This window comes from Pongo pygmaeus, chromosome 6 (assembly GCF_028885625.2).
Source record: "Pongo pygmaeus isolate AG05252 chromosome 6, NHGRI_mPonPyg2-v2.0_pri, whole genome shotgun sequence".
In the NCBI taxonomy this organism is placed as follows: domain Eukaryota; kingdom Metazoa; phylum Chordata; class Mammalia; order Primates; family Hominidae; genus Pongo; species Pongo pygmaeus.
Window position 1 is genome coordinate 6525048 of NC_072379.2, and position 22139 is coordinate 6547186.

Genomic DNA, 22139 nt, shown 5'->3' on the forward strand with positions numbered 1-22139 from the left:
GGCTTTGGCAAGATAACAGTCTCTATTTTAAAACACTTAAAACTGTCTTCATCTCATCTTGCAATCACAGTGACACCAAAAGGGCATGGCTGTTCAGCAGGGTTTTAATTGCTCCACCAAGGCAGAGTCACTTAGATTAGATGGAGAGATGGTTTGTCTTGTAAGGACTTTTTCTTTGGGATTCTGAGTACCAACGCAAAGGATCACAAGGCAGGACTTCATTGTTTCCTGGGAGCAGAGAGAGTTGAGTTCCGGTCTAGCCTTATATTGTTTTTCAAGCTCTGCTTCTAATCTTGTGCATCGGCAACCAACCTCGTTTTTTTTTTTTTTAAAAAAAAAAGGGCCGGGTGCGGTGGCTCACGCCTGTAATCCTAGCACTTTGGGAGGCCGAGGCGGGTGGATCACCTGAAGTCAGGAGTTTGAGACCAGCCTGACCAACATGGAGAAACCCCATCTCTACTAAAAATACAGAATTAGCCGGACGTGGAGGCGCATGCCTGTAATCCCAGTTACTCGGGAGGCTGAGGCAGGAGAATCACTTGAACCCAGGAGATGGAGGTTGCGGTGAGCCGAGATCGCGCCATCGCACTCCAGCCTGGGCAACAAAAGCGAAAACTCCGTCTCAAAAAAAAAAAAAAAAAAAAAAGTATTAGGGGGTCGGGTGCAGTGGCTCATGCCTGTAATCCTAGCACCTAGGGAGGCCTAGGCAGGTGGATCACCTGAGGTCAGGAGTTAGCCAACCTGACCAACATGGCAGAACCCTGTCTCTAATAAAAATACAAAAATTAGCCGGGGAGTGGTGGTGGGTGCCTGTAATCCCAGCTACTTGGGAGGCTGAGGCAGGAGAATCACTTGAACCCAGGAGGTGGAGGTTGCAGTGAGCTGAGATCACGCCATTCCACTCCAGCCTGGGCAACAAGAGTGAAACTCCGTCCCAGAAAAAAAAAAAAAAGCTGTCCACAGTGGCATGCAACTGTAGTCCTGGCAACTTACGGGGCTGAGGTGGGAGGATTGCTAGAGCCCAGGAGTTCAAGTTTATAGTAAGCTATGATCACACCACTGCACTCCAGCCTGAGTGACAGAGCAAGACCCTGTCTCAAATAATAAAAACTATCAGGACGATGACAGCATTAATAAAAACACAAGAAGAACCAAGACCACACATATAAAATAAGACATATTTATTAAGCTAAAGAACAAATTTTATTTTTCATTTTCCCCAAACACTAAAATAGCACATGGCATAGTAATTCAGCACACAACATAAACTGATTTATGCAATCGATAATCCCGAAAATGGTTAAGTCTCACTTTGGGAGTCTTTAAAAACTTATGTCCTTAAATGACCTTTATTAAAGTTATCAACAGACAACAAAAGGAGTCACCTGGAAAAACTTTAGGGTACAGGATACTGCAATTCTTAGAATCTGGGAAACTTTTTATGTGGGAAATAACTCGATTTGCTTCTCTGTAACTGAGCTACTTTTTTCTCGAGCTCATTTTTGTTTAAGGTAACACTGCTAGGGTTCCGAGTTTGAGAAGGGATCTTCTAAAGGTAAACTTAATATTGCAACTTTCACCACAGGGCCTCTGTCTAAACTGCATTTCAAATGGAAGGAAAGGGGTGTGAGAAGTGAAATCGAATTTTGCTGCAGACCAAAATCATTCTACAAAATGTAGAAATGATAACACCTTACCACGAATTCAGCAAGATTTAACGCCAAGTACAGTGGTGTAGACTTTACAAGTATCCACTTCCATTGGGTGATCAGACAAGTTGAAAGGACACACAGGATTTGGGACAGTAGCCCTTTAGAATGGGTGTTGAAGACAGAACTTTATGGTAAATCCGTATGTTCTGATCTGGTATTTATACAGGCTATGATCGTCTCTTGAAATGTTTCCCAATTCTTTATATGTCTTTTAAAGCACAATTTAACACATGCTAAAAAAGTTCCTTCCGCATCAACCGGCTTTGAATTTAAACTCAATTTACTTTAAGTCTGCCAAGTCGTACAAAACTACAGCAGGAACCTAAGGGGTGCACAGTTTGCATCCAGACTTAATGTGAAAGAAATCATTCTAGGACAACTCTTAAAATTCATCTATTGGTATTGTTCTGCTTGTACCTTAACTGTGGCATAATATATTTGCTAATTCAAAAGGTTGCAGAGCCAGTAACCCCAGTGTTATCTGCAGACCATCTGAGGTGCTTTTAAGCATCTTCTTGAATTCTATTGTTTGCTTTGAAAACATGGGCTTTAAACGGTCAAGGAAAATGCATTTTGTCTCATCGCTCAGGAGCACTTCGGGATACGCGTGCAGTGTTGCAGACAGGACAGAGTGCAGGCAAGAGGGTTCCAACTCAGAGCCCAGACCCTTGGGAAAAGCACTTGGTGGGTCATCCTGAAAACTTCCCATTTCCAGCAGTTTTTGATGGCGTGGCAGTCGTGACATCCGAGACTCTCCTTTGGGGCACTGTCCTCTGTGGTCGTCGGTGGCCCTGGGCCCTCCCCCCAGCCAGTCCCACCGCCCCAGAGCTTCAACACCACTGCAGGACACCTGAGCGAAACACTCTGTTGGAGCAGGGAACAAACCCACAGCTGTGCTCGGAGTGGCTGCTGAGGCTGGATTTCTTCTTACTGATTCTCTCACATATGGAAGCACTGGGCCGCCACTGTGAAGCCAGAGGCCAGCCCCACTCAGATCCTTTCTCATTTCCAGTGATAATGCCTCACTTTGTGAATTTCCATCAACCACAGGCTTATTCATCCAGGAGGGTGCATCTGCAGGCCAAGGGCCCTCCGGCATTCTTTTCTTAAGGCTGTATGATAGTTTGTCCGAGTCACCTCCTCCGGCCTGCTGTACTTGTGCCAGGCAGGTGCCGAGGGGCCCTCTTCTGTCCCTCATGCTTCGTGTTCTTGGATGCAGTGGGCCTGAGGTCACGCCTTGGTCAGTCTGGGAGGGCCTTCAATGGATCTCAATATGAACCTAGGAAAGGGAATCAAATTAAAGTTCTAAAATGAAGACACGTGGGTCTTAAGAGCATCTACACCCACCAAATATTTCCTAACAAACACTAAGATCTTTATGACAGCCTCTGGTACGGGGTTTCACCATATTGGTAAGGCTGGTTTTGAACTCCTGACCTCAAGTGATCCACCCACCTTAGCGTCCCAAAGTGCTGGGATTACAGGTGTGAGCCACCATGCCCAGCCATATTTATGGTTTTTGTTTTTTTGAGACAGAGTCTTGCTCTGTCGCCCACACTGGGCGACAGGCGCGTGCCACCAAGCCTGCTAATTTTTTGTATTTTTAGTAGAGACAAGGTTTCACCAAGTTAGCCGGGATGGTCTCCATCTCCTGACCTCATGATCCACTCGCCTTGGCCTCCCAAAGTACTGGGATTACAGGCGCGAGCCACCGTGCCCAGCCTAGTGGAGAACATTTCGTGGGCTTAGTTCCCTATCCTCAAATCCTCAAATTAGCAAATAATAGAGGCTTTTTTTTTTTTTTTTTGAGATGGTGTTTCACTCTTGTTGCCTTGGCTGGAGTGCAATGGCACGATCTCAGCTCACTGCAACCACCACCTCTCAGGTTCCAGCGATTCTCCTGCCTTAGCCTTTGGAGTAGCTGGGATTACAGGTGCCCGCCACCACACCCAGCTAATTTGTTTTTTCTGTTTTTAGTAGAGATGAGGATTCACCATGTTGGCCAGGTGAAATTAGCCAGGTGTGATGGCAGGTGTCTGTAGTCCCAGCTACTTGGGAGGCTGAGGTGGGAAAATCGCTTGAACCCAGGAGGTGGAAATAGCTGTTAGCCGAGATCACGCCACTGCACTCCAGCCTGGGCGGCAGAGCGAGACTCCGTCTCAGGGAAAAATTGCAAAAAAGCTTTGAAATGAACAAAAAATAAGATGACTGGGCATGCTACCTAGTGCATCCTTCAGGTTATGTAATTTTATAGGGACCAGCACCTTCATTGTCTCTGAGCTGCTTTACAACTCTGCCATTTGCCAAAAACCTTAAGAGTAAGGCAAAAAAGTTCCTGTCCAAAGAAAACAGTCTAATTAGTTTAATTAAACTAATTAAATGAGTCTCATGGAATGTACTGATTACTGCCCTATGGATACTGACCAGCTTTGCATCTATCTGTAAATTCACTTTCGAGTGTTGTCTGAATTTTCCTTTAAACTGGTTATAAAATCATATTAGTTCCCTTATTAATTGACAAGTTAAATGTAATTTTGACACATGATATGTTCACTTAAAAAACACCACCACCCTCAGCCAGGCATGGTGGCTCACGCCTGTAAACTCAGCAGCTATAGTCCCAGATTCTCAGGAGGCTGATGTGGGAGGATTGCTTGAGCCTGGGAGGCAGAGGTCGCAGTGAGCTGAGATCAAGTCACTCTGCCCTCCGACCTGGGCAATGGAGTCAGACCCTGTCTCAAAAAATAAAAATTAAAATTAAAAAGCAGCAACACTGAAAGGATCAGCTACAGCTGAAAGTGGCTGACGGGGATGGAGAAATGGCAGGTAGGAAACTGCTGTTTCTCTAATCTTATGGAACTAGGAAACTCTTGATGCTAAATGGATGTATAACCGCATTAAGATGTGTTATACATTTTGGCCAGGCGCAGTGGCTCATGCCTGTAATCCCAGCACTTTGGGAGGCCAAGGCGGGTGAATCATGAAGTCAGGAGTTCGAGACGGTCATGGTCAACATGGTGAAACCCTGTCTCTACTAAAAATAGAAAGCCAGGCATGCTTGCGGGTGCCTGTAATCCCAGCTACTAGGGAGGCTGAGACAGGAGAACTGCTTGAACCTGGGAGGTGCAGATTGCAGTGAGCCGAGATTCCACCACTGCACTCCAGCCTGGTGACAGAGCAAGACTCCATCTCAAATAAAAAATAAATAAATAAAAAACACTGAGGAGAAAATGAAGGATGCAATTATTATTGGAGGCTGAAGGAGAAAGCAGGGAGAGTTTAGAGAAAGAGGCCCTGGGCCATGTCACAGGGAACCGGTGATGGGAGCCAGCCGAGAAGCTTCAGCAAGGACAAGATGGCTGGATTTGCATTTTAGATGATTATTCTGGCTGCACTGTGATGGACAGACTGGAAATGGTTCAGAATAGACACACCAGTTAGGAGGCTATTCCATAGAGCAGGAAAAAGAAAGAAAGAAGGCTGTGATCATAAGGAGGGACAGACTAAAGTTTCATATTGTTGTTGTTTTTGAGACGAGGTCTCACTCTGCCATCCAGGCTGGAGGACAATGGCGTGATCACAGCTCACTGCAGCCTTGAACTTCTGGGCTCAAGCAATCCTCCTAATTCAGCCTCCTGTGTCACTGGGACTACAGGCAGGCACCACCACACCTGGCAAATTTTTTTTCTTTTCAGAGCAGGAACGGAAGTTTATTACAAAGCTCTAGAGTGAGAAAGGAAAGCACTTCGAAGAGATCCAAGTGGGTGACTTAAGAACAAGTGTCTTTTTTTTTTTTTTTTTTTGTGGAGACAGGGTCTCCCCATGTTGCCTAGAATGGTCTCGAACTCCTGGCCTCTTTTTTTTTTTTTTTTTTTTTTTTGAGACAGAGTCTTGCTCTTTTTTTGCCCAGGCTGGAGTGCAGTGGCGCTATCTCAGCTCACTGAAAGCTCCGCCTCCTGGGTTCATGCCATTCTCCTGCCTCAGCCTCCTGAGTAGCTGGGACTACAGGCGCCCACCACCACGCCCGGCTAATTTTTTGTATTTTTAGTAGAGATGGGGTTTCACCATGTTAGCCAGGATGCAATCTATCTCCTCACCTCGTGATCCACCCACCTCGGCCTCCCAAAGTGCTGGGATTACAAGCGTGAGCCACCGCACCCAGCCAAACTCCTGGCCTCTTAAGTTATCCTCCCACGTCAGCCTCCCAAGTAGCTGGGATTACAGATGTGTACCACCGTACCCGGCTAAAGTATTTTTTTAAAGTTGTTGACTGGCTGGGCGCAGTGGCTCACGCCTGTAATCCCAGCACTTTGGGAGGCCTAGATGGGTGGATCACCTGAGGTCAGGAGTTCAAGACCAGCCTGAACAACATGGTAAAACCCCATCTCTACTAAAAATACAAAAATTAGCTGGGCATGGTGGCGCATGCCTGTAGTCCCTGCTACTCAGGAGGCTGAGGCAGGAGAACAGCTTGAGCCCCAGAGGCTCTGTCTCAAAAAAAAAAAAAAAAAAAAAAGAGATGGAGTCTTGCTCTGTCACCCAGACTGGAGTGCAGTGGCAGGATCACAGCTTACTGCAAACTCTGCCTCCCAGGTTCAATAATTCTCCTGCCTTAGCCTCCCAAGTAGCTGGGACTACAGGTGCACACCGTCACACCCAGCTAATTTTTTGTATTTTGGTAGAGACGGGGTTCCACGAGTTGCCCAGGCTGGTCTCAAACTTCTGAGCTCAGGCAATCCACCTGCCTTGGCCTCCCAAAGTGCTAGGATTACAGGCGTGAGCCACCGCGCCCGGCCTGGATAGTTAGTTAGTTATTTTGAAACGGAGTTTCACTCTTGTTGCCCACGCTGGAGTACAATGGCACGATCTCAACTCACTGCAACCTCCACCTCCTGGGTTCAAGTGATTCTCCTGCCTCAGCCTCCTGAGTAGCTGGGATTATAGGCATGTGCCACCATGCCTGGCTAATTTTGTATTTTTAGTAGAGACGGGTTTCTTCATGTTGGTCAGGCTGGTCTCAAACTCCCGACCTCAGGTGATCCACCCGCCTTGGCCTCCCAAAGTGGTGGGATTACAGGCGTAAGCCACCACGCCCAGCCAGTGGTTTTTATTTTTTGAGACGGAGTCTCACTCTGTCACCCAGGCTGGACCGTAGTGGTGCAATCCCAGCTCACTGCAACCTCCGCCTCCTGGGTTCAAGCGATTCTCCTGCGTCAGCCTCCCAAGTTGCTGGGATTACAGGAACCCACCACCATGCCCAGCTAATTTTTTTTTTTTTTTGAAATGGAATCTCACTCTTGTTGCCCAGGCTGGAGGGCAATGGCACAATCTCGGCTCACTGCAACCTCTGCCACCTGGATTCAAGCGATTCTCCTGCCTCAACCTCCTGAGTCGCTGGGATTACAAGTGCCCGCCACCACACCTGGCTAATTTTAGTTTTTGTATTTTTAGTAGAGATGGGGTTTCGCCATGCTGGCCAGGTTGGTCTTGACGTCCTGACCTCAGGTGATCTGCCCGCCTCAGCCTCCCAAAGTGTTGGGACTACAGGCGTGAGCCTCCGTGCCCAGCCTAGCCGTTGTTAATATGGGAGAAAATATTAGAATGTCTTGGTTTAGTTCATTCTTCTTTCTTCTCCCTTTTAACATTTTCTATGTTTTATAGTATATATCATATTCTGTGTGAGCAAAATATATACTTTATGAATACTTATATATATCTTGTGGGACATGCTGAAAAGTTTTTACTGACAGAATTGTGACCATTATTCTATATAATTCACTAAAATATATTTGAACCAGGCCAGGTGCAGTGGCTCAGCCCTGTCATCCCAACACTTTGTGAGGCACAGACAGAAGGATGGCTTGAGCCCAGGGGTGTGAGACCAGCCTGGGCAACACAGCAAGACCTTGTCTCTACAAAAAAAATTTAAAAGAGTGGCCGGGAGCAGTGGCTCACACCTGTAATCCCAGCACTCTGGGAGGCCAAGACGGGTGGATCACTTGAGGACAGGAGTTCAAGATCAGCCTGGCCAACACGGTGAAACCCCATCTCTACTAAAAATACAAAAATTAACGGGGCATGGTGGTGCGCACCTGTGGTCCCAGCTACTCAGGAGGCTGAGGCAGAACAATCGTTTGAACCCGGGAGGCGGAGGTTACAGTGAGCCAAGATAGCACCACTGCACTCCAGCCTGGGCAACAGAGTGAGATTCTGCCTCAAAAAAAAAATAAAAATAAAAATAAAAGATTAGCTGGGGGTGGTGGTGCACACCTGTAGTCCCAGTCACTTGAGAGGCTGAGGTGGGACAGGATTGCTTGAGCCTAGAAGCTCAAGGCTGCAGTAAGCTGTGATCACACCACTATACTCCAGCCTGCGCAATTAGAGCAAGACTGTGACTCGAAAAAAATAAAAAACTGTATGTATATGAACCACAAAAAAGAATACAGGCCAGGCACGGTGGCTCACACCTGTAATCCCAACACTTTGGGAGGCCACGGCGGGCAGATGTCTTGAGGTCAGGAGTTTGAGACCAGCCTGGCCAACCAGCCTGGCCCCATCTCTACTAAAAATACAAAAATTAGCTGGATATGGTTACACATGCCTATAATCCCAGCTATTAGTCAGGAGGCTGAGACACGAGAGTCACTTGAGCCCAGGAGGCAGAGGCTGCCATGAGCCAAGATGGCACCACTGTACTCCAGCCTGAGAGACAGAGCAAGACTTTGTCTCAAACAAAAAAAAAAAAAAATGCTGGAGTGCAATGGCACAGTCACAGCTCACTGCAGCCTCGACTTCCTCAAGCTTGGGTCATCACCTCACCTTAGCCTTCCAAGTAGCTGGAACCACAGGTGTGTACCACCACACCCAGCTAATTTTTTGTATTTTTTGTAGAGACAATGTTTTGCCATGTCCCAGGCTGGTCTTGAACAGCTGGGCTCAAGTGATCCACCCACCTCAGCCTCCCAAAGTGCTGGGATTACAGGCGTGAGCCACCATGCCTGGCCATATTCTTTCAAACCTTACATTTATTTTGCTGATGAAACTGTGCTAAGTATGAACATTATCCTTAAATGGAAGCATTCCTAAATATATTTCAATATATATTGAAATAGGTGTTTTAATTCTTTTTTTTTTTTTTGAGACAAGAGTCTCTGTCTCGCCCAGGCTGGAGTGCAGTGGCGCAATCTCGGCTCACTGCAGCTTCTGCTTCCCGCGCTCAAGCGACTCTCCTGTTTCAGCCTCCCAAGTAGCTAAGACTACAGGTGTATGCCACCATGGCCCTGCTGGTTTTAGCTGTGTCTTCTCCCCTTTGGGACTAGCCTTGCCAGCCCATTAATTTTGTATTTTGAGTAGATATGGGGTTTTACCATGATGGCCAGGCTGGTCTCTAACTCCTGACCTCAGGTGATCTTCTATCCGCCTCAGCCTCCCAAAGTGCTGGGATTACAGGCGTGAGCCACTGCACCCGCCCAGTATTTTAATTCTCAAGAAAAACAGGTCATATAATATGGGACAGCGCTCAGAAAAATTAAGTTTCTAACCATTTTTAGTTAAGTGCTTATACAAGGATTTAGCATTGTTCAGAACGCTGAAACATTTCTAGAATTGTGTTAAAGTACTTTAAATACGGTACCATTATTTTTTTTCATTTTCCTTAACAAACTAACGCAGTATAAGGTGCCACTAATAATCACTTATTTTATAACTCAGAAACATAAAAAAATTCATTTAATAAGGTAATCATGTATTCAATCATGATAGAATACACTGTCCCCTGAAGTTCTTCTAGTACTTTAGTATTTAGTAATAAACTATTTAATTCTCTCATCAAAAAGATTTCAATAGGTTATTTATTTATTTATGTTGAGACAGAGTCTTGCTCTGTCACCTACGCTGGAGCGCAGTGGTGCAATCTTGGCTCACTGCAACCTCCACCTCCCAGGTTCAAGCAATTCTCCTGCCTCACCCTCCCAAGTAGCTGGGACTACAGGCGCCAGCTGCCACGCCCAGCTAATTTTTGTATTTTTAGTAGAGACACGGTTTCACCATGTTGGCCAGGCTGCTCTCGAACTCCTGACCTCAGGTGATCCACCCGCCTCGGCCTCCCAAAGCGCTTCGATTACAGGCGTGAGCCACCATGCCCGGCCACAAAAAGACTTCAATAGGTTATGAAAAACATTTTGGCTCAGAACCCTCAACTAACCTCTTCTGATATTAGACTGTTACACATATTACCTGTATTCTGAGGGCCACAAATAACTTCCAAATAATTTCTAGGCATATTTAAGTCATTTATGAGTTTTTTCATAGTTTTTTCTCCGTATGCTAGAGATATATTGTACCAGATAAAATATGCCTAAGTGTATATAAAATCACCTCTTTTTGGCCTCCTCATGCCATGTTAATGCTACAAAATTTAAAAAACAGTGCAAATGATGGTATTACAAACAAAGGTAGCTACCAAAGCTGAGACCACCAGAATGAGGGAAGGAGTCTTCAAGAAAGCGTGGTTCAGGAAAAATAAAGTGTAGCCCTGGGTTCCAGAGGGTAAATCCTGCAGCCTATACCTCCCTCTGCCTCCCACCAAAGATGACAAAGGCTGAACACAAAGCCTGAGACGTCACGGGGCACCGTGCTGGGGGAAACGAGGCTGTCCAGGTATACCCGATCCTCACCACAACAGGAGCGGTCACCTTCCTTGCAGATCTCTGCCCAGCTGACCTGCCGGACGACAATGGCCTGACCCACTTAGCTGCTGCCCTCGTGGGTGCCTATACCCTCACCTTCCCTAACCCGAGCTATTCCTGGCCTCCAGGGCGTGATGGTGCTGTTGCTTTGTAAACTAAAAATATCTTGGCCCCAGTGTTTCTGAAAGAGGGCTGGCAAGGCTAGTCCCAAAGGGGAGAAGACACAGCTAAAACCAGCAGGGCCGTGGTGGGCCTTGAGGGACTGCTGCACGCAAGGAGAGCTCACACACACTCCCAGATGGGCCAGCTCCACACCCCTCAGGTGTGAACGCTAGCACACCTTAACTCACTGTGCTCATGGCCCAAATGATCAGACTGGAGGTAGCGGAAACAAAGCCCCGGATTTCCACACAGCCTAGACGACGAGAAACAGGAATGACCACATCGCTTCTAAATTCAGCTGAATCATGATCACAAGGAACACACTAACATCACTGAGTCCTGCTACTCGCCACTTGGCACGTCTAAATCACACCTGATGGCCAGGTGCAGTGGCTCACACCTGTAATCCCAGTACTTTGGGAGGCCGAGGTGGGGAGACCACTTGGGCCTAGGAGCTGGAGACCAGCCTAGGCAACACAGCAAGACCCCCATCACTACAAAAAATGAAAAAATTAGCTGGGTGTGATGCACGCACCTGTGGTCCCAGCTACTCAGGAGGCTGAGGTGGGAGGATCGTTTGAGCCTAGGAGTTTGAGACCAGTCTAAGCAACACAGCAAGACCCCATCTCCACAAAAAATAAATCACACCTGCCCCTATAAAACCAGCTGTGTACTCTTTTTTTTTTTTTTTTGAGACAGAGTCTCGCTCTGTCGCCCAGGCTAGAGTGCAGTGGCGCAATCTCGGCTCACTGCAAGCTCCGCCTCCCGGGTTCACGCCATTCCACTGCCTCAGCCTCCCGAGTAGCTGGGACTACAGGTGCCCACCACCACACCCAGCTAATTTTTTGTATTTTTTGTAGAGATGGGGTTTCACCGTGGTCTCAATCTCCTGACCTTGTGATCCACCCACCTCGGTCTCCCAAAGTGCTGGGATTACAGGCGTGAGCCACCGCACCCAGCCTACCCCTCTCTTAACCACTGCCCTGTCTCCCCCTCCCGGTCCCCTGGATGCTCACAGGTGCGATCATAACGAGAGGAGAGTGTGCAGAGGCTGGGTGCCAGCTCGGGGTCAGACAATTGACTTTCCGCAGGGAGAATGAGTCTCACTCTGTCGCCCAGGCTGAAGTGCAGCTGCACGATCTCAGCTCACTGCAACCTCCGCCTCCTGGGTTCAAGCAATTCTCCTGCCTCGGCCTCCTGAGTAGCTGGGATTACCGGCATGCACCACCACACCCAGCCAATTTTTGTATTTTTAGTAGAGATGGGGTTTCTCCATGTTGACCAGGCTGGTCTCAAACTCCTGACCTCAGGTGATCCGCCCGCCTCAACCTCCCAAAGTGCTGGGATTACAGGCATGAGCCACCACGCCCGGCCCCTCCCGGGATTCTGTGAGGATTCAATGTATGAGAAGCAGCCAGAATCTTCTCTGACTAGTCTTCCCTGACTAGCATCCCAAGGGCATCCCAGCTGCTGTTGATCAGAATCTACAGCAGCTACTATCATCATCATGACCAAAAGTGTTTCAGGGAAGGACAAAACACTGCTGAGGGTCGGTGCGGTGGAGGACGGAGAAGCGACCATTGCATGTGTGTACAGACACAGTCCCAACATGGGTAAGTACACTTCAGTGGAAGGGCAGAGGCCGTGCCACACCTGGAGTCAGCTGAAGTGCGGAGGCCATGCTGCACTTGGGAGTCGGCCAAAGGGCAAATACAGACCACCCACAGCTACCCCAACATTGCCAGGGAGGGAATTCAGGGTAACAGACTAAAAGGAGGGCAGGTTGACAATGACTTAAAAAATTATGAGTGCCGGCCGGGCATGGTGGCTCACGCCTATGATCCCAGCATTTTGGGAGGCCGAGGCGGGCAGATCACGAGGTCAGGAGATCGAGACCATCCTGGCTAACACGGTGAAACCCCATCTCTACTAAAAATACAAAAAATTAGCTGGGCGTGGTGGTGGAAGCCTGTAGTCCTAGCTACTCGGGAGGCTGAGGCAGGGGAATGCCATGAACCCGGGAGGTGCAGCTTGCAGTGAGCTGAGATCGTGCCACCGCACTCCAGCCTGGGCAACACAGCAAGACTCTGTCCAAAAAAAGAAAAAAATTATGAGTGCTGGCTAGGCACAGTGGTTCACCCTTGTAATCCCAGCACTTTGGGAGGCTGAGGAGGGTAGATCACCAGGTCAGGAGATTGAGACCATCCTGGCTAACACGGTGAAACCCCATCTCTACGAAAAATACAAAAAATTAGTCGGGCGTGGTGGCAGGCGCCTGTAGTCCCAGCTACTCGGGAGGCTGAGGCAGGAGAATGCTGTGAACCGGGAGGCGGAGCTTGTAGTGAGCCGAAATTGTGCCACTGTACTCCAGCCTGGGTGACAGAGCAAGACTCCGTCTCAAAAAAATATATATAATAATAATTATTATTATTATGAGTGCTGTCATCCTGGCTAACGTGGTGAAACCCCGCCTCTATTAAAAAAATTTTTTAAAAATTAGCCAGGTGTGGTGGTGGGAGCCTGTAGTCCCAACTACTCGGGAGGCTGAGGCAGGGGAATGGCGTGAACCCGGAAGGTGGAGCGTGCAGTGAGCTGAGATCGCGCCACAGCACTCTAGCCTGGGCCACAGAGCAAGACTCTGTCAAAAAAAAAAAAAATGATGAGTGCTGGCCAGGCGCAGTGGCTCACCCCTGTAATACCAGCACTTTGGGAGGCCAAGGTGGGTAGATCACCTGAGGTCAGGGGTTCAAGACCAGCCTGGCCAACATGGTGAAACCCTGTCTCTACTAAAAATACAAACATTACCCAGGCATGGTGGTGGGCACCTGTAATCCCAGCTGCTCGGGAGGCTGAGGCAGGAGAATCACTTGAACCCGAGAAGTAGAGGCTGCAGTGAGCCAAGATCATACCACTGCACTCCAGCCTGGGCGACAAGAACAAGACTCCATCTCAAAAAAAAAAAAAAAATCGCAAGTGCTGAAAACCTTTGATTCAAGATTCTAAAGATTTTCTGCCACACATTCAATGAGCAATCACTCATTAAGCCCCTACCCTAAGCCAGGTGCCTGGTGCTGTTCTAGGTGCTGGTATTAGGTTGGTATACCAAGCAGACAGTCTCTTCTTAAAGCTTCCTTTATTTTCTTTCCTTTCTTTTTTCTTTCTTTCTTTGTTTCTTACTTTCTCTTTCTCTCTCTTTCTGTCTTATAGAAAGTGTCTCGGCTGGGCGCGGTGGCTCACATCTGTAATCCCAGCACTTTGGGAGGCCAAGGCAGGTGGATCTCTTGAGCCCAGGAGCTCGAGACCAGCCCGGCTAACATGGCAAAACCCTGACTCTACTAAAAATACAAACATTAGCTGGACATGGTGGTGGGCACCTGTAATCCCAGCTACTCGGGAGGCAGGAGAATCGCTTGAATCCGGAAGTCAGAGGTTGCAGTGAGCCGAGATCGCGCCACTGCACTCCAGCCTGGGTGACAGAGCGAGACGCTGTCTCAAAAAAAAAAGTGATCTTTTTGAAATGGTTAGAGGAGTTACATATGATCCAGCAATTCTGCTCTAAGTATACATCCAAGAGAAATAAAAACCGATGTCCACACAAAGCTTACATGCAAATGTTCGTAGTAACATTATTCACAATAGCCAAAAAGTAAAAGCAACCCAAAAGTCCAACATAAAAAGACATAAAAGACAAAAACAAAAGACTAATGAGGGCTGGGTATGATAGCTCACACTTGTAATCTCAGCACTTTGGAAGGCTGAGGCAGGAGGATTAGTTGAGGCCAGGAGTTCGAGACCAGCCTGGGCAATATAGTGAGACCCTGTCTAGACAAAAAATGAAAAAATCAACCAGGCATGGTGGCACATGCCTGTAGCCCCAGCTACTCAGAAGGCTGAAGTGGGAGGATTGCTTGAGTCCAGGAGCTGGAGGCTGTAGTGAGCTATGATCGCACCACTGCACTCCAGCCTGGATGACAGAGGAAGACGCTTTCTCAAAAAAAAAAAAAAAGAAAGAAAGAGAAAGAGAAAAGAAAAAAAAATCGGCCAGGTGTGGTGGCTCGCACCTGTAATCCCAGCACCTTGGGAGGCCAAGGCGGGTGGATCACCTGAGGTCGGGAGTTCAAGACCAGCCTGGCCAACATGGTAAAGCCCTGTCTCTACTAAAAATACAAAAATTAGCTGGGCGTGGTACCGGGCACCTGTAATCCCAGCTACTCAGGAGGCTGAGGCAGGAGAATCACTTGAACCTGGGAAGCGGAGGTTGCAGTGATCCGAAATCACACCATTGCACTCCAGCCTGAGCAACAAGAGCGAAACTCCATCTCAAAAAAATAATAATAATTTTATATATATATATGATCTAGGACTAAGAAACACTTGATTCTTCCCACAGGCCATATAACTGAAAAGTTGTAGGCATGACTTGTTAAATTATAGCAGATGCACAGTACCATTTTTAATCTTGCTTTTACTAAATTTAGTATTTGGTATTGATTCCGTTTAACTGCCTTGTATTTCAGACTCTGTATAAATAAGAAGGATGCCAACAACTCCAGGAGATTAAGGCTTGCTTGCAAATAGTATTTTAAAATCATAACCATTCTCAGTATACAACTGTCTGCATCATTTTCTCATTTAATCATCTTTCATCCTAAAGAGGTATTAACCTCCTTAAAATGCCTCACTGCCCTACAAACTAGAGATCTAGGGGGGAGGGGCTCCCTAAACAAATTTGGAAAATGGAGTTCTTTATGCCTTATTACTCATGAAACAGATTCTAACATTCCTGCAATGAAGAGGATGGGTATGGCTTCTTCTTTTTCGTCTCACTCTGTCACCCATGCTGGAGAGCAGTGGTGGGATCGTAGCTCACTGTAGCCTTGAACTCCCAGGCACAGGTGATCCTCCCACCTCAGCCTCCCAAGTAGCTGGGACTACAGGCGTGCACCACTACATCCAGCTAATTTTTAATGTTTTGTAGTGATGGTGTCTCACTATGTTGCCCAGGCTTCTCAAGTTTCTGGCCTCAAGCGAGGATAAAGCATGTTCTGAAGAAAAAGAAAAAAAAAAAAAAAGGCGTGGGGCTGTCCCCCTTATTCCTTCAGATTCTTTTTCCTGTTGCACTTCCCTTTACCAGAAAGCCACAAAAATTAAACCTTCAAATCAGGTAAGTTAGTGGTTTTTCACAAATGAACAAAAACTCTAAAACCTGCAGGGGAGTTTAAAGTAGCAGAGGTAAATATCACGGCCAAGAAGACAGACACCCCACTCCCCACCCCCAGGATGTGACATGGCTGCTTGCTGCACTTGGTCAAGCCCAAGCCTACCATCTTCACACTTGTGTCTTTTTTTAGAGACAGGGTCTTGCTCTGTTGCCCAGCCTGGAGTACAGCGGCACAATTATAGCTCACTGCCTCCTCGACCTTCTGGCCTCAAGTGATCCACCTCAGCCTCCCAAGTAGCTGGGACTATAGGCATGCACCACCACACCCAGCTAATTTTTGTATTTTTTGTAGAGACGGAGTTTCGCCCTGTTGCCCAGGCTGGTCTCAAACTCCTCAGTTCAAGTGATCCTCCCACCTTGGACTCCCAAAGTGCTGGGATTACAGGGGTGAGTCACTGCACCTGGCCCACACAATTCTTTTAATTTTATTATTATTTTTTTGGACAGGGAGTCTCACTGTGTTGCCCAGGCTGGAGTACAGTGGCACGAACTTGGCTCACTGTAACCTCCACCTCCCAGGGTTCAAGTAATTCTCCTGCCTCAGCCTCCCAAGTAGCTGGGATTACAGGCGCACGCCGCCATGCCCGGCTAATTTTTGTATTTTAGTAGAGATGGGGTTTCACCATGTTGGCCATGCTGGGCTCAAACTCCCGACCTCAGGTGATCTGCCTGCCTCAGCCTCTCAAAGTGCTGGGATTTACAGGCGTAAATCCCACCATGCCCGGCCACCGTGCCTGGCCAGAGTTTAGCTTTCTTTTAGAAATGACATGATCCATTTATGGGAGGGTATGTGTTTTTCTTGTTGTTGTTTAATTTTAGAGACAGAGTCTCACTCTGTTGCCCAGGCTGGTGTGCAGTGGCATGATCACAGCTCACTGCATCTTCGGCCTCCTTGGCTCAAGCGATCCTCCCACCTCTGCCTCCCAAGTAGCTGGGATTACAGGCACGCACCACGACACCCGGCTAATTTATTTTTTGTACAGACTGGGGTCTTGCTGTGTTGCCCAGGCCGGTCTGGAACTCCTGGGCTCAAGTGATCCTCCCACCTCAGTCTCCCAAAGTGCTGGGATTATAGGCATGAGCCACCACACCCAGCCCTCGATCTGATTTCTGTTTTTTAGAAGTTGCCTCTGATTGCTTGGTGGAGATGGCAAATACTACAATAGTCCAGGCGAGTGGATACAGTAGGGCAGACTAGAGAGGTGGTTATAGAGAAGCGGATATATGAAAAAGTTAACTTTTTCAATGGTAAAAAGCATACCAATTTTCACCAAAACAGCATCATGTAGTAGGTTTTCTCTTACAGCCGTTCTTGTGATTTTTACAAATGACTGCAAATTATGTTACTCTAGACAACAGGTTTCAAAAAGGGGAGTACAGGGGCCAAATATAGCCTGCAGACGCTTTTTGTTTTGCCCTCAAAGTTTCTTTTTTTAAATCTGTTTTTCTGGTGGTGGTGATTCTTTTTTTTTTTTTTTTGAGACAGAGTCTTGCTGTGTTTCTCAGGCTGGAGTGCAGTAGCGTGATCTCGGCTCACTGCAACCTCCATCTCCCGGGTTCAAGTGATTCTCCTGCCTCAGCCTCCCATGTAGCTGGGATTACAGGCGTGCACCATCACGCCCTCCTAATTTTTGTATTTTTAGTAGAGATGGGGTTTTGCCATATTGTCCAGGCTGGTCTTGAAATCCTGACCTCAAGTGATCCGCCTGCTTCAGCCTCCCAATATACTGGGATTACAGGCATGAGCCACCATGCCCAGCCAAAGTTTCTTTTTTAAAAATCTGAATTGGAAATCTAAAAATCTTGACTTCTGATTTCTCTTGGAGCTGACTAGATCTGGCAAATACTGGGCCCCTATTTCCGAAGGTGGTAACTGCAGAGGGCTCAGGCCTTCTCGTTTACCAGTCCCCTGACCTGACACAGGAGCACCCTTCACTCATTTCAAGCCACCTGGTGGAGGTTTTGACCCCTCTAATCAGGTATAATTTCAGGATGCTACAAGCCCTTGATCACATGAAAGTACCTCAATTTGGACCTCAAAATAAAGAGGCCAGTTAATCTCAACTCATTTATTTACTTATTTGAGACAGAATCTCACTGTCGCCCAGGCTGGAGTGCAGTGGCACAATCTCAGCTCACTGCAACCTCTGCCTCCCAGGCCCAAGCGATCCTCCCACCTCAGCCCCACAAGCAGCCGGGACTACAGGCGCACGCCACCACTGCGCGGCCACCACACCCAGCTATTTTTTGTATTTTAGTAGAGACAGGGTTTCACCATGTAGCCCAGGGTGGTCTCAAACTCCTGAGCTTAAGCGACGCACACGCCTTGACCTCCCAAAGTGTTGGGATTACTTACAGGAGTGAGCTACTGTGCCGGGCCATCTTAACTCAATTTTGATCAACAGCCGGTGTTAGGTTTCATGTTAATTACCATCACCTGCATCAGGCACCAGCCACCTGAAGACCTGCTACTGGGACAATCATACTTTGATATGGCCAAACCAACGTTAGAAAGGAAAGGCACCTGCAGCGTGGTGGTTCTACTGCTGAGACTGGTTCATTCTGCACGCCAGGGAGCAACTGAAGGACCGTCCAACTGTAAACTCCCCAAAGGAGGATCCCTCCTTCATCACAGAGGTAAGCAAATGGAATGCAAGAGGGCCTCAGGACTTGGCCAGCTTTCTTTGAGAAAGAATTCTCGAGTTGACAACCTTTCCTTCCACTAGAAAAAGTCATCTGAGGCCGGGCTCACTGGGTCCTGATTGTAATCCTAGTGCTTTGGGAGGGCAAGGCAGAGGATCACTTGAGGCCAGAAGTTCAAGACCAGCCTTGGCAACATAGGGAGACCCTGTCTCTACCAAAAAGGAAAAGAAAGAAAAAGGCAACTGAAATTCAAGGGGTGTAGAAATATCAGTCTCTTGGCTGGGCGCGGTGGCTCACGCCTGTAATCCCAGCACTTTGGGAGGTCGAGGCGGGCAGATCACTTGAAGTCAGGAGTTTGAGACCAGCCTGGCCAACATGGTGAAAACCCAACTCTACTTAAAAATACAAAAATTAGCCCGGCGTGGTGGCAGGCACCTGTAGTCCCAGCTACTCAGGAGGCTGAGTCAGGAGAATCGCTTGAATTCGGGAGGCAAAGGCTGCAGTGAGCTGAGATGGCGCCACCGCACTCCAGCCTGGGCAAGAGTAAGACTCTGTCTCAGGGGAAAAAAAAAAAAAAGAAATACCAATTTTTTATAGCAAAGGCGGTCTCCAGGGTGCTGGGGTGTGAGCATACTCTAAGATCAGCTGAATGGTTCCAGGCCTCTGAGACGTTTTGTGCTTCCACGTCTTCCACTTTATTTTCCCTGGTCTTCACCCTCACACCTCAGTTCTACCTCTGGCCAAAATAAGGTACATTTATCAAAACGCTGTTAACTTCCAATCCATTTTTAGCTTCAAGGATAACATAAAACGTCTTTGCAGGCCAGATGTGATGGCTCATGCCTATAATCCCAGCACTTGGAGGCCAAGATGGGAGGATCTCTTGAGGCCAGGAGTTCGAGACCAGCCTGGGCAACATAACGAGACCCCTTTATTATTATTATTATTTTTTTGAGACGGAGTTTCCCTCTTGCTGCCCAGGCTGGAGCGCAATGGAGCGATCTCGGCTCACCCCAACGTCCGCCTCCCAGGTTCCAGCGATTCTTCCGCCTCAGCCTCCTGAGTAGCTGGGATTACAGGCATGCGCCACCACGCCCGGCTAATTCTGTATTTTTAGTAGAGATGGGGTTTCTCCGTGTTGGTCAGGCTGGTCTCGAACTCCTGACCTCAGGTGATCTGCCCGCCTCAGCCTCCCAAAGTGCTGGGATTACAGGTGTGAGCCACCGCGCCCGGCCGAGACCCCTGTCTTTACAATTAAAAAAAAAGGGGGGGTTGCAAAGTTTGGGAACTAAAAAATTCACCCAACATTTAGTAAAGGTCCTCTTCAACACCATTCCAGCCCATGCAATCTCGGACCCCACCTCCCGAGCTGCGGGACCTTCCCCAAGGCAAATCGCTTAACCTGACCCCCAGTGCCGCGTTTGCAGAACGGGGATAAGGACCACCTCAGTGGGTCTCCCCGTAGGGTCGCACGGGAAAATGCACGGTGCTTGACATACACTCAGCTTCTAGGCAGTGGCAGCTGCCGTGGCGTCTGCATCCCGCGGGCGAGGCGGGCACTCGGGGAGGGCCGGGGGCCGGGCAGGCACGGCTCACCCACCTGCAGGCGGACGTTGAGCATCATGGAAGCCACGATGTAGAGGTAGGGGAAGTTGATACGCAGCCGCCAGGCCAGGTCGAAGAAGATGAGCAGCGTGCGAGTCAGCCCCTTGCAGAAGACCCCATAGGAGCGGGCGGCGGCCGAGCGCGAGAGCCGGACAGCCAGGCCGGACAGAGCCGCCGCCATATAGAGACCGGCGCTCCCACAGCCCGCCCGCCCGCCCGCCCTCTCCGCGCCGCGTCGCCCCGGCCGCTGACCCTCGCCTGGCGCGCTCAGGGAGCGAGGGAGGCGGCGGCTAGACCGGCGGGCGGGCGGGCCGCAGGGGAGCGGAGTCCGCGCGTCACGCTCGGAGAAGTGCCTCCACTAGCCGCCGCCTGTCCCAGCCCGGCCGCGCAGCCTGACGTCACAAAGCCAGCCACGCGCCTGCGCGGCCCACAAGCCCCGCCCCTGGACACGCCCTTGCCACCTTTTTTTGGGCAGGTAAGACGCGCATGCGCAGGAGAGGGGGCGTGGGGGGGGGGCGGTCTAGGCTGATGCGCTGTCTCCGTCCGCCCCCTACTGGTGAGTCTGAAAATGAAGACAAAGGGAGGCGATGGACGGTAGCGATGGTTGCAGACAAAGTGAATGTATTTAACACCGCTGAACTATACATTTAAAAATGGTTGCAGTAGGCCAAGCGCGGTGGCTCATGCCTGTAATCCCAGCACTTTGGGAGGCCGAGGCGGGCGGATCACGAGGTCAGGAAATCGAGACCAACCTGGCTAACACGGCGAAACCCCGGCTCTACTAAAAATACAAAACATTAGCCAGGCGTGGTGGCGGGCGCCTGTAGTCCCAGCTACTCGGGAGGCTGAGGCGGGAGAATGGCGTGAACTCAGGAGGCGGAGCTTGCAGTGAGCCGAGATCGAGCCACTGCACTCCAGCCTGGGCGACAGAGCAAGACTCCGTCTCAAAAAAAAAAAAAAAAAAAAAGGTTGCAGTACATGATCTCGGCTCACTGCAACCTCCACCTCCCGAGTTCAAGTGATTCCCCAGGCTCAGCCTCCTGAGTAGCTGGGATTACAGGTGCACGTCACCATGCCCAGCTAATTTTTGTATTTTTAGTAGACAGGGGTTTTCACCATGTTGGCCAGGCTGGTCTCGAACTCCTGACCTCAGGTGATCTGCCCACCTCGGCCTCTCAAAGTGCTGGGATTAGCATTTTTTAAATAAATCAAATAAAATAGGCCAGTTGCGGTGCCCGACTCCTGTAATCCCAGCATTTGGGAGGCCAAGGCAGGTCCATCCTTTGAGCCCAGGAGTTCAAGACCAGCCTGGGCAACATAGCGAAATCCTGTCTCTACAAAAAGTGAAAAAAACTAGCTGGGCATGGTGGTGCACGCCTGTGGTCCCAGCTACTTGGGAGGCTGAGGTGGGAGGAACACTTGAGCCCAGGAGTTCAAGGCTGCAGTGTGGTATGATCACACCACTGCACTCCGGTCTGGAAAACAGAGTGAGATCCTGTCTCAAAAAAAAAAAAAAAAAAATCACAAACCTTTAGTTTCCCTTATTTTTGCAGCATTATATTTTGCCACATTTATCGTCGACATTAAAAAGCTCACTTCCTTTTTTTGGAAGCTATTTTTTCCTTTCAGTGCACATTGCATGCTCTCCTTGAGCACCGCTGTGCACATGCTGCAGAATTGTTGTTTTTCAAGCTATCCTCTTGATAAAAAGTAGAATGAAAATGTCTTTATGCAGTATTTAGGCAAATAATTTAAACATTTTAAAGGGTAGAGTCTTCGATGGAACATTTGCCAGAAAACACAGAATCAATCTGGTAATGTGTAAACAGGCTTGAAGATCAGCTAAATTTATTCTTAGGTTTGTAGAGATTTTCACTAGTGGAAATTTGTCAGTCCTGTTTATTTGAACTATGTGGAAAGACCAGATGGGCTGAGGTAACATGTGATTATATATAAAGAGAGAGATAGGTATATGTATATGTACAGACACACACACACACACACACACACACACACACCCAGAGTCATATACACATGCATACATGTACTCCCTGGTTACTCATTTTTTTGTCTCTAAATGCCATTGTGGCAGTGAGGCATTTAAAAATT

At 48.4% G+C, this 22139-nt stretch overlaps 2 protein-coding genes across 2 annotated transcripts; both read right to left on the bottom strand.

Annotated features, from left to right (window-relative positions):
- Positions 1-1166: 1166 nt before the first annotated feature.
- FAM220A (family with sequence similarity 220 member A) lies at positions 1167-2910 on the bottom strand. The gene has a single exon (XM_054496167.1). It carries the CDS (start codon positions 2908-2910, stop codon positions 2131-2133), a length of 780 nt encoding a protein of 259 aa, XP_054352142.1. The 3' UTR covers positions 1167-2130.
- SMIM10L3 (small integral membrane protein 10 like 3) lies at positions 1167-20438 on the bottom strand. The gene is made up of 2 exons (XM_054496172.2): positions 20026-20438; positions 1167-2991 (listed from the first exon to the last, which is right to left on the bottom strand). Exons 1-2 carry the CDS (start codon positions 20209-20211, stop codon positions 2971-2973), a joined length of 207 nt encoding a protein of 68 aa, XP_054352147.1. The 5' UTR covers positions 20212-20438; the 3' UTR covers positions 1167-2970.
- Between the last annotated feature and the right edge of the window lie 1701 nt (positions 20439-22139).

Bases quoted from the DNA above. Each gene is read 5' to 3' on its own strand.
- FAM220A (XM_054496167.1), bottom strand. From the start codon at position 2,910: ATGAGGGACAGAAGAGGGCCCCTCGGCACCTGCCTGGCACAAGTACAG.
- SMIM10L3 (XM_054496172.2), bottom strand. From the start codon at position 20,211: ATGGCGGCGGCTCTGTCCGGCCTGGCTGTCCGGCTCTCGCGCTCGGCC. The intron at 2,992-20,025 runs GTGGGTGAGCCG...TCCCTTTCCTAG, and splicing joins TGCTCAACGTCCGCCTGCAG to GTTCATATTGAGATCCATTG.